Source organism: Odontesthes bonariensis, chromosome 13 (genome assembly GCF_027942865.1).
Source record: "Odontesthes bonariensis isolate fOdoBon6 chromosome 13, fOdoBon6.hap1, whole genome shotgun sequence".
NCBI classification, from domain to species: domain Eukaryota; kingdom Metazoa; phylum Chordata; class Actinopteri; order Atheriniformes; family Atherinopsidae; genus Odontesthes; species Odontesthes bonariensis.
The window spans coordinates 20,435,590-20,447,566 of record NC_134518.1 but is presented as its reverse complement, the minus strand read 5'-3'; the positions used below and the strand labels follow the sequence as shown (position 1 = coordinate 20,447,566).

Genomic DNA, 11,977 nt, shown 5'->3' with positions numbered 1-11,977 from the left:
CTTTCTGCTGGTCATAGAGAAGTAAATACTTTTGATATATAAAACATAATAGCATTCACATTATTCTCAAATAGTGAATGGCCAAATATGTTTCAGAGAGCCGCTTTTATTTATTTTCAGCATGAAAATATTTCAACGGGTATGGAGACTACAACCAGTTTTTCTGCTCAAGCCATTTTTGCTTTTTCAATCAGTGCACAGGCCACCTGAGGGACATTCAATTAAAGACTTCTATCATAATGATAACAGTGACATCAAGGAGGATTTTTATTATAAAATGCTTCTTATTTCAAATGATCAGAAATACTTATAGATGAACACAACAATATAATATAACTGGTAAGATGGTGCCCTGTTCTTGTCAATCAGCTTATTTCCTATTTAGGATATGATGGAAAATGACTCATAGGTCAAACTCCAGGAGGAATAATTTACACTTATCAAGAAACTCCTCAAATTACTATGCAGAGTTGGCAACTTACCTCAAGTCCCATGTCTCTTTTATTTATGCCCCGCACATGGACTACCTCAGGTTCATAAAGAATTTATATTGTTTTCAAACTACTACTCAGAAGCAGTGTTGTATAGTAACAAAGTAAAAATACTTCACTACTGTACTTAAGTATATTTTGGAATACTTTGTACTTTCCACGAGTTTAAAATTTTTTGACAACTTTCACTTTTACTTCACTATATTTCCGAACTTAATTGCATACTTTTACTTCAATACAATTTCATTGTTCGGTTTAGTTAATCGTTACAAAAAAAAGAGAGAGAGAGAAAGACAAACATTTTCTGTACTGAGTTATTTTATTTATTTTTTAGAAAGGTTTTCAAAAGGGGTTTCAAACTGGACTCTCTCTTCAGATGCCAGATAAGCTTCAGTTTTCTCCTATTTTTTTCTTTAAATTTTGTTTATAATGATGGCAATAACAGTAGCAGCCTATTTTGTTTAATTTTTTTCTTAATGGTGTAATGTACGCCTCATTTTCAGTACTGACCTTACTTGAAGAAGAAAAACTTAAAGGTTCACAAAGTTTGTATTTTCTGTCTAAACCTGATCTAAATTTTGCTTGCACTTGATTGTGTGTAGATTTTAAGTGTATTTGACCTTCAAAGTTTACCAAAATATAACAAATGTCATTCAAACTGCATTTGCCTTGTTTACTTTTTACTTATACTTTTCATTACATTACTTAAGTACATCTATTTTTACAGTAATTCTCATACTTAAGTACAAGACGTTTCGGATACTTTAAGACTTTAACTCAAGTAACATTTCAGTCAGTGACCTGGACTTTTACCAAAGTCATATTTTGGAGGGGTACCTATACTTTTACTTGAGTGTGAGATTTCAGTACTTTATACAACACTGCTCAGAAGGTCCTATCTTAAAACAGACTGACATATTCAACATATATATTAGAATACTTTGTGATATTACATTTGCAATGGAGTTGGAGCAGAAAAGATTTTACCACACGTTCAGGCTCCATCATTTTTGATAATCAAGAATTAAAGCCCCTCTTGAAGATAAGTGCACCTAACTACAATTCTTGGTGTGCCGTACTGTTTATACAATTTCAGTTTCCCCCCCAATACCTATTAAATTTGAATCATCAGCTTATTTGATCTATAAGTCTAACCACATCTCCCGATTCAGAATAGGTCCGATTAGCTCTCAGCACACAGAGGGCAAATATGTTATATTGGCAAATCATGGTGCATTCTTGAAAAAACTTGTTTGGGCACATTAATACATGTTTTCCCATCAGCTACATGTTGTTGGCCATTACCTTGGTCATGAAAATATGCTTGAGACATTTCAAAAGGATGTTTTCCAGATTTGCATCACTCTTAGGTGTCCATGGTGGGGAAATTATACCAAGCAGGAGGTGGTAGAGAGTTAGGCAGATACACAACAATGCAAAGAAATATTTATAGCTCCCAAGACATACTGTATATAAGAGGGGAGGAGGGAAAGCGGATTCAGATGGCAATGACAGAGAGAGTGAGAATATATATAGACTTGTTTATAAAACCATATGTTTTGTGTTGATTGATTAGATGCAGAGTTTTGCTGTGATAGCAAAGCTAAATTAGTGTTAAATCATGTGCCGACTTTATAGTGTGTGCAGGTTCTGTTCTCTTTTTAGACTGGGAAGTGAAAAGATTAGATGAAATGCAATTACTGTACCTCCGATGATAGGAGCTAGCTCACGCTCAAAAGTTCCTCTGAAAATCAAGCTTTTAACCTTGTTGAAATATACATAGTATAGTGTAAGGCCAGTTCAGATAGCCCTTATGTTCCATATAGTATCTAGGAGGAACCAGTTCTGACTGTTTGCAGAGAGGGGCCGTTCAGCTGTTTTGCATGCTCAGTGAGAAGCTAGCACAAGCTATGAGGCAAAGTCAACACAAGATAGGTGGAGAAGACAGCAGAAGCAAGGAAGAGAAGCTGCATGGCATGTTTGGCTCCTTTTGCCAAGATGGCAGACATGATATGTTCTGTTTATTAATGTAAGCCACAGTTCAGATTCTGTAAAACATCATGTCTTACAGAAACATGTTAAACTATGAGAAGGGGATTCATTCTATCTGGTGACAACAAAGAAGTATCCCAATGAAAACATGAGACAGGACATTTGTCTTCAGTGTTCATTTTTCAGGTAGCTGCTTTGCAAATTTGACCCAAAAAAGCTGGATTGTGCCACTAAAATAGTTATAGAGTCTGATGCAGTTCTGATCATTTATCTGGGTGGCACCTCTTGTGCAAGAAGGCATCTCCATTAACTTTTACAAGTTTAGCCTTGTAAATGGGTTTTCTTTCTGTCCCACTCACATTTTCAATTTCGGTACTCAAATGGTGTCTCTCAGTACATGGAGCTGCAACGTGTCCAAAAAGACCCGACCAGCTTTCAGTGTGAGAAACCTAAGCTGGGCGCTTCTAATATACTGAACGATAGAAATTGACAGGAAGTGAATACGTTATCCTTCAGATTTTCTTCGCTTGCATGCGGCCTTGTATGATGGTACTTCCTCTCCTCGAGGATCGCTCTCTGAATCATAGTTTACGGCTGAATTATCCGAGTATGAATACCTTTCATCATGTCCGCGAATGTTGGACTCCTCCTTTAAATTTCATGCAACTAATTCAAATATAAAATAAAAAATAACACTACAGTACTTCATCTAAATCAACACTTGACTGTAAGCGCCAAGGAAACATTCAAATTGTGGTCATGCTGTTTCTGTACTTGTAAGAGCTCTAGTATGTTGAATGGATACGTGCACCCTCATGTGCATATGTGTGTGTACAGCCGTGGTTTCCACAGCAGACGCAGCTGTCAGACCAGTGGGACAGGGCCTGTGTCACAGCGGCTCTATTTTGGGAACCTGTGTTGTTCAAAAGGTCAGATAAAGAAGCATAGGAATCCTCACAAAGCAGGGGGAGGGGGTGTCGGGTGAAAGGGGGTGAGGGGGATATCCACAAACCAACGCACACATCCCAAACACAGAGAGGGAGAAAGGGTGACGGGGAAAAGTTTTAGACGTGACAAGCAGAGATCAAGACATCAAGTAAGTTCTCTGCAAAGACCTTTCCTTTTACTGTAGGGACACTTTTCAGAGTAAGGCAGAAGTGATCGTTTGACTCCTGTGGTGTCGGTTTAACGAAGCCTAATCTAACTGTTGGTCCAGTCAACAAATTGGCATTATCTGGACATCATGGATGCGAATTCCCCCAGCCTGGAAACAGGAACAACCAGTGAGACAGACACCAATAACAACAACCAGGTCTGTTTTTTTTTCACTTTTGTGTTGATGTGAAATTGCACAATGACAGTTTTCACATTTGTGAAACCCCACATTGTCTGGCATCATACTCCACATAAGGAAAAGGTAACTGGTGTATAATTGTCAATAGCAGGTGCTGTGTTTGGACATCAAGATGGGAGAGGAGATTTTAGCTATCTTTACTGTACTACACCTGTTCTTACTCTTGGCTGAGAAGTGGCACACACTCTCATGCTGACAAGTTATGCAAAGTGATGCACATGGAGCACACACACTCAGTGGAGTTTCCTATTCTCGCTGATGAGTCACTGCTGTGAGGCCCGACCTGGTGTGACTGTCCCTGCAAGAGGTCATTAAAAAACAGAACGCAAGAACTTGTTTGAATGAAGCTGCAGTAAAATGCAATCTGTGCCAAAGGATCTCTGGTTCTGAAGTGCTCCTTTTGATATTTATATATTCTTAAATTACTGTAGCATGAGGATGATATTAGTTTAAATGGCTGACATATTACATAATGTTATTTTTCAAACAAAGACAGTTCATTTCTCAAATAAGATTGCTGCAATATTAAGAAAATCTTGTTTGTATTTGAATTCAGTTAAAATAAAAGTCAAATCTATATTTTTTGACAGTGAATCTGGAGCAAGACAGAATGTAAACTCTGCCTATTAATTTCCTTAATTATTCTGTGAGTTCCTTAAAAAAATTGCAAATATATTCAGCAGAAAGAAATGGAAGAATATATTTTTACACTGTTAATGAATGAATGACAGTGAATAGAATTATCAGCATCAAACAGATGCAGGGCGTAAACAAGAACACATACTGAGAACATTCAATGGCTAAATTACCCACAATGTCATATTCTTAAGCGCAGTACCATCTATTTTGAGTGAAATTCAATTTCCAATCACAGGACACAGGAAAAAGAAACTCAGAAAACAAAAAAATTAGTCTGATGGATCTATTTTCAAGTTTTCTATTGATATCACCATAGTATAATTTAAGTGAATGCTTTTGGCCACAATAATCGCGTACCGAAAATCAGATATTATGACAACTCTAATTCACCCACTGGAAAAAGATGTGCTTTATGCAGTGCCACCCACATGTACAAAAGGGCTAAATTCTATACTGTTGTTTCTTTTGGTATCCAGGCAGATGAGCCAGAGCTGATGAAGAGTAAAGACCCAGGGGAGACAGCAGAAGGTCAGGGTGTAATGGATGTGGGGGAAAGGGGTGAGGCAGATAAAGTACAAGAACAGGCAGCAGAAGAAGAGGCCAGTTCTGGAGAGGCAAATAAGCCCCAGACTGTGTCAAAGGCTGGCGATGGTGACACTGAAGAGGCTGGACATGATAAAGACAAAAATACGGTTGCTGATGGCCCGAAGGAACCTGAAGTGACAGGAGGAGAAAAAGAAAGGGAGGGTGAGTCGGAGGAAAATAAGAAGGGGCAGACGGAAGAGGTCCAGAGCTGTGACAAAGAGAGAGACGGAGAGGCAAGAAAGGTCAAAGAAGGGAGTGAATGTGCAAGAAAAGCAAAGGATGAAGATGAAAATGTGACTGAAAAGGAGGTAAAAGGAGTGGAGAAGAAGAAAAAAGTAGAAAAGGCAGATGCAGAGACGACAGACAAAGGAAAGATGAAGGAGACAGAAAAACAAGGGAAGCCCAAAAGAAAAAGTGGCCCTTCCATCTCGTCCGTCTCCCGACCAAGACTCTCTGCACGCTCTAATAGAGCATCCACAAAAAATGACATTATCGCCAAATTCCAACAAGGTGCACCAGAGTGAGTCACTTGAATGACAACCAGTACCTCAGATAAGTTTTACATTAAAGCATTAACTATGAAGATCTAAGAAACTGTAATATTGTGACATTTTTTAGGACACCAATACCTCGCAACTTCAAAATTCAGAGGTCATCTGCATCTGTGGCCACAGGAGGGTCAATCAAGCAGAAGATACTTCAGTGGTGTCGTAACAAGACACGTAACTACGAGGTGAGTTCAGCACTGAAGCTTTGGCCCAATCCCAATGATTCTTTCTCTCCTTGGCCCTTCCCCTACCACTGAATTTTTCATTCATGGGGTAGGGTTAGTGCACCTTTTCTTTGGGAGATCAAGGAGTAATGTGCATTCCTACCCCAGTTCCCACTGTCCCAGATTAGAGCCTAGATGACCAATAACACTTAATTACAACAAAAAAAATTGCCATCTGACCTATGCAAAATGGATGAGTTGGGTTAAAGGTAGGAGTTGGGATTTGCCCATTTTATTAGGTGTTAAATCCAATTAAAAATCCCAGATTTGTCTTTCAGCTTCACAAGATATACAATAGATGTTTCAGATGATGTGATGTTCTCTGCATCAAGTCAAGATGCTGTCCTTTGATCTTTGTAGGGTGTCAACATAGAAAACTTCTCATCGTCCTGGTGTGATGGCATGGCGTTCTGTGCTTTGATCCATCGTTTCTTTCCTGACGTTTTTGACTTCAGCTCCCTGAATCCGAAGGAGAGGGAGAAAAACTTCACTTTGGCCTTCCAAACTGCAGAGTATGAACCTTTTATTCCGTCTACCTCATTTCTCCCACCAAGTTCAGTTCTTTATTGTCCCGCTAGAGGAAACTTATCTTCCACAAGACAACATAAAGAGACAATGGCATCATAGCAAGAAAATTAAAGATATTCAAAGTGCTGGCACTGTGCACACATCATCGAACACATGAGGGTCTCTGTGATAAAGGCAAACTGTGATAAGAACACATATAAGATAGTCTGACCGAGATGGGATATAAGGCATTTATTAGGAGCGAAAGGGTTGTTAGAAATGTTTTTTTTTTTTTTTTTAAACAAAACACTGAATTACAATGTCTAAGGGCTAAACCTCCAGAGTTATCATCCAAATCTGGAGCCCTGAACAGCAATCATTCACCATTCTTTCTTCTTCACCTGCATTTCTGGCAGGTCCCTAGCTGACTGCTGCCCTCTGCTGGAGGTGGCTGACATGATCATGATGGGTAACCACCCCGACCCCATGTGCGTCTTCACATACGTCCAGTCACTCTGCCACAGCCTCTCTAAAATCGAGAAAGAGAGGAAGGACAAAGAGAAGGAGGAGAAAGGGAAGACTGGAAATGAAGAAGAAGAGGAAGAGAAAGGAGACGATGTAGCAAGAGAGGTGTCGACTGCTGAGAGTGAGACCACTGGCAGCCAAGGGGAAAAACAAGAAGATGATGCAGAGCCACAAGCAACTGGAGAGGAAGATGCTGCAAAGAGTTGTGAGATGCAGGAGGGCGAGGGAGCGTTAGTCGATGTACAGTCCTAGAACAAAGCTGACAGTAGATAAAGACTGAGAAGACCAAAAAGATTGTTGAGTAAGTCTTAGTTGACTGTTACAATAATGAAGTACAAAGGACGACTCCCAACTCATATGCTGATAATGTAATGTTCTAAGAAGATGGAGTTTTTTTTTTAATTCACCAGTGTGTTGTTGTCTGTTTGTTTAGAGCATGTGACAATAAAATGTTCAGCTCCATCTGATGTGTGTGTTTATGAAAGAAATAAGAATGCTTGATAAAAATGTTTGCACAACAAGAGATTCTTTGTGTAGAAAGTTTGATTTGTTTTGCACCTCTTTGCACTTTTCTGTATCTAGTTGACCGCTCAAAGCTATTGTACACTACTAGCCACTTTCATAACAAGAAAATATACACAGTGTCACAGGCTACACAGGGCTTATTTACCCTAACAAACACATCCACACTCTGATGGACGCACCAGGGGCAATGTGATGTTCAGCGTACCACACATGTGGTCTGGGAAAGCTGAGGATCTAATCAATGACTAGCAGACAACTGCTCTTCCTCCTGAGCTACTGATGCTCATACATCATACTTCATAGATGAGTATAAAGTATAGTGATGAAAGACTTTTGTACATGGAAAACAAACTTAAGAAAATACATTTGTTTTAAAACACCATATAAATGGGAAGAAAACAGGTTCACTCATTGAATAGATTGCACCAGTACATGTAAATAAATAGAAACTCAAATAATCCCTACTCCCAAATGACATGTAACGGGAGGAGTCACTCAAACCTTGTCATGACAGGGCTGGAACCTATCCCAACTGTCATTAGGCGAGAAGCAGCATGTACCCTGGACAGGTCGCCACTCCATCTCAGGGCCACACAGAGAAAAACGAGGCAAACAACCATGCACGCTCACGCTCACTCCTAAGGTCAACTTGAGTCGCCAATAAACCTAACATGCATGTTTTGGGGCGGTGTGAGGAAGCCGGAGTACACAGGGAGAACTCCACACAGAAAGGCCCCAGCCGGGCTTCGAACCTGCAACCCTCTTGCCGTGAGGCACATGCATACACGACAACAAGTTTTATCTCCGCAAACCTGCGAATATTCATCATTTGCACTCGTCACACGGAGATGCTGTGAACTGGGAAAACTTCACCCGAAGTTGCCCCTGTTTTGGAGGAATTACGGTACTCAGCCTCATGCCACCAGGAAGGCCATTGTGTTGTGCCTGTGTAAGCTAACACATAAACCGTGCGGCGTTACTTTTCAGCACATTTCTCCGCGGCATCGGCGTGAATCATGTCCACAGACATGCCGGTCAGCAGCGTGAACCTGGAGTCACAGCTCGTGTCCGTAATGAACGTGCTGGCGAAAGCAGCGGTGGCGGAAATCATTCAGCTGTTCTCGGAAAACTCGGAGTCTCTCCGCCTGCATTTAACCCAGAGCCTGAAGGAAAACGAAACCCTGAGGATGAGGATGAAGGTGATGAGGAGTGAGCTGTTCTCCCTCCGGCTGCAAACCAGGTCGAACCGGCCGGCCAGCCGCTTTTCTACGTTCAGGGTAAACGTTTCCAAACCACGGGCTAAACCACAAGGTAACACTTTAGAACCACTTTTACTCAAGTAACAAGTAACACATCTGCAGATCAACACGCGATTAAACCCACTGTTTTTGTTCAATTCCCATACGTCAATACAAACGGGGTATAATAGTGGAGGTACAAAGACGCAGGTTTGTTGTCGACCACAGCTGGTTGTCATGTGATCAGATGCTTTAATTCATCGAAATGGAAATGAATCCATACACAATCCAAGTCTAAGTAATTTTAGTGCCAGTCGATGCCAACAGATGATAGAGATCATGAAGGGTATTACTTTTATGAATCATTAATGAATTTGCCTACCTGAAATCCCTCCAACTTCTAATCTGACCAGATGAAATGCAATTTTTTAAAACTGAAACTGTCAAATTTTTACCATAAAACATTTGATTGATTGCGTAGAAGTGTGGCGCAGTGCCATAGAAATGTCGGTGATCATCATTATCGATATTACAAAGAAGGATCATCCACAGTACCAGTGACAGAGAGCATACAAAACCACTATTTTTAACATCAAAAATGCTTAAATTCACAGATCCATCTCTGTTTGTGGGGTGAAACTACGGCACAGACTGCCTGAACTCAAACAATGTTCCGCACCTTCTATATTCTTGTATCTATCCCTTGCATCGATGTATGTATGTATCTATTTATGTGTCTATGTATGTATATATGCAAATATAGAAGAGAAGTATAGGACATCAACAGGAAGAAATATAAAACGAAGCTCCTTTGTTATTTATTGTGGAGAAGGGGTGAGATTTAATAAGCTTATCCTTTTTCTTACTCCCTTCTATTACTTATCGGTAATTGTATGGCCGTACGCATCGGGTTGATTGAAACCGACCTGCTCTTGCTGACTTGTGCTCTTCAGAGTCTTGCCATGCTCAATACAGTTAATGTATACTGGTGTTGAATAAGACTTGCCTAACTTACCTTTGCAGGGGTACCTTTAGTCTCCCACACACAGCTGTTGCTCGCTGATCTGCAGATGTGCTACTGATAATGAATTCTAATTCTGTTGTTCTTTCCTCCTTCAGTCCTCATAAAACCACCCGAAAAAGCAGTTGGAAAAGCTGCCTCCATCACCCTTCAATCAGAGAACAAGACTCCGTCCTCTTCCCCCCCAGCGCAGGTAGGTAGTTTGTGTGCGCTGATTATTTAGTTTGAATTCACTTGGCTCATGCGTATCTGCTACTGTGTTAGAGCGCAGATGTGGAGAGTCCAGATGTCATCCTGATCAAAGACGAAGATGATATCGGAGGGTGTGGATCGGTTGTCGGTGAGTTGGCTTTCCCAGCCGCGTTTGCCAGTAAGATCGCTCGAAATGACCAAAGGGGTGAGTTTGAGCGTGGGCAGAGGGGGAAATCCCGTCAATTTGAAGTCGGTTTTTAATTAATTTAATGTCAAGATGTTGGAATAAAATCTGGTGAACATTGGGCAAAGCACGTGTGCCTATAAATTGTTGATCATGTCATTTTCTCTTATTATTTTGGAAACAAATCATTCTTAGTTATGAGGATAGCAGTGTGCAGCACCCCCCTCTTCTTTTAACAGCTGTCCCTAAACATCTGGAAGCTGAGACCAGTTGCTGGGATATCTCGGCCGTTCTTTGTTGTATTTCACCACTGATTCGATGTCAATCTGTTTTTTCTTTTTCCAAAATACATTCACCATTTCATAGATGCCAACCCTCCCAAACCTTTTGTATTTTTTTTTCCTTTTAAGGTCAGGATAACTTTGAAGATGACCGTATGCAGTGTGGCGTTGCCACAAGGACTCAGAAGTTCGACTCAGCAGGCTCCTCTCGCTTGGAAGATGATAATCAGGAACTGAGAATTGTAAGTGTCCATGGTGGAGGTGAAGGGCCTCTGCAGGTGGAGAGCGAGACCCTCTTCTCTGCCTCTGAACTTCAGGCTTTAAGCTCTCTGTCTGACCACAATGCCCCCCCTGGCAGTCTCCTGAATTTCACTCCTGGTGCTAATGACAGGGCGCCAATGATGGACATGCAGGATAACTGCGTTGAAGTGCTGAGAAGCGGCCAACTCGAAAGACATCTTTCCGCACAAATTCATGCAACAATACTGAATCCTACATCAAAGCCACCTATAGTGGGAGCTAATGGTCAAGTCGGGCACCCCAGTCACATGGGCCAGTTCTCCCAGCAGCAGACTGCCTTCCCTCACGCCCTCAGCAAATCCCTCGACTGCAGCTTCTGCGGCAAGCGCTTCCTCAGCCGCGAGGAGCTGATTGTGCACCGTGCGAGTCACACCGGGGAGTCGCCCGTCTCTTGCTCCTATTGCGGAAAGTCATTTGTCAACAAGACCACTCTGAGCATCCACATGCGCATTCACACGGGGGAGAAGCCGTACGCCTGTGTGCAGTGTGGAAAACGCTTCACGCAGAACGGCAGCCTGAAGATCCACCTGAGGACTCACTCTGGGGAGAAGCCGTACGCGTGCAGCCAGTGCACAGCCAGCTTCAACAACCCCAGCAACCTGCGCAGACACATGATCACACACAACACCTGAGCGGGCGCTCTGACTGGGACTGATTTTAAAAAGCTTGAAGGGTCGAAATGTGTTTTTAAGATTCCAGCTTTGCTTTGACTGATATTTTTGCCAGCGACGTCCCTTTTTTTTTCTTCTTTGTTGGTGTTTTTATTGACAACGCGCTGAAAGCACAGACGCAAGCATAGTATCTGCTCAGTCCGATGATGTGGCTTGCGTTCCCTCTCATTCGAACATATGTGCAGCCTTTAAGTAACTACTTTTGGTTCATCTCGACACAGAAAACTCAGCATTATGTGGCTGCAGCTCAGAAGTGTTGTCGATGGAGGAAACTCGCTCATCATCTGGGCGCGCCATTGCCGCCGTTATTGCAGTGTGTGTGTGCAACAGGCGCCGATGATATGGTTACTCAAATAACGAGCGAGTCTTGCATACGAGTGAAGAAACGGGTTAGCGATGAGCAGTATGGTTAGAATTCATTCCTGTTTATTTGCTATTTATTTGTTATTTGTTTTTTTTGCATTTATCACCTTGCCTTAACCGTTTTAAAAAATTATTATTTTTTTTTTTTACAAGATCAATGATTGGTGTATGGGACTCTTGCATTAAACCCTTTCTACTGCAACAGTTTTATATTTGTGTTTTAAGGTCGGCTTGCAAAACCTCCCATTTCACGTCACGGGTTTTTCTTTTTTAAGGCCTTACAAAATCCTGCGGCTCTCCTCCAAACACTTCCCGTGTTCTGTTTTCCAAAGTCTGG

The 11,977-nt window shown here is 41.4% G+C and overlaps 2 protein-coding genes across 3 annotated transcripts; both read left to right on the top strand.

The window, feature by feature from the left end:
- The first annotated feature begins 3,486 nt into the window (after positions 1-3,486).
- smtnl1 (smoothelin-like 1) lies at positions 3,487-7,383 on the top strand. The gene is made up of 5 exons (XM_075480659.1): positions 3,487-3,795; positions 4,953-5,581; positions 5,680-5,794; positions 6,194-6,345; positions 6,757-7,383. Exons 1-5 carry the CDS (start codon positions 3,727-3,729, stop codon positions 7,115-7,117), a joined length of 1,326 nt encoding a protein of 441 aa, XP_075336774.1. The 5' UTR covers positions 3,487-3,726; the 3' UTR covers positions 7,118-7,383.
- A 932-nt stretch (positions 7,384-8,315) lies between these two features.
- On the top strand, positions 8,316-11,842 carry LOC142397777 (uncharacterized). 2 transcript variants are annotated; one of them, XM_075481473.1, is made up of 4 exons: positions 8,316-8,701; positions 9,748-9,842; positions 9,914-9,989; positions 10,436-11,842. In XM_075481473.1, exons 1-4 carry the CDS (start codon positions 8,407-8,409, stop codon positions 11,236-11,238), a joined length of 1,269 nt encoding a protein of 422 aa, XP_075337588.1. In that variant the 5' UTR covers positions 8,316-8,406; the 3' UTR covers positions 11,239-11,842. The 2 variants fall into 2 exon arrangements, with proteins under 2 accessions (XP_075337588.1, XP_075337587.1); XM_075481472.1 differs by having other exon boundaries at positions 9,914-10,046.
- The last annotated feature ends 135 nt before the right edge of the window (positions 11,843-11,977 follow it).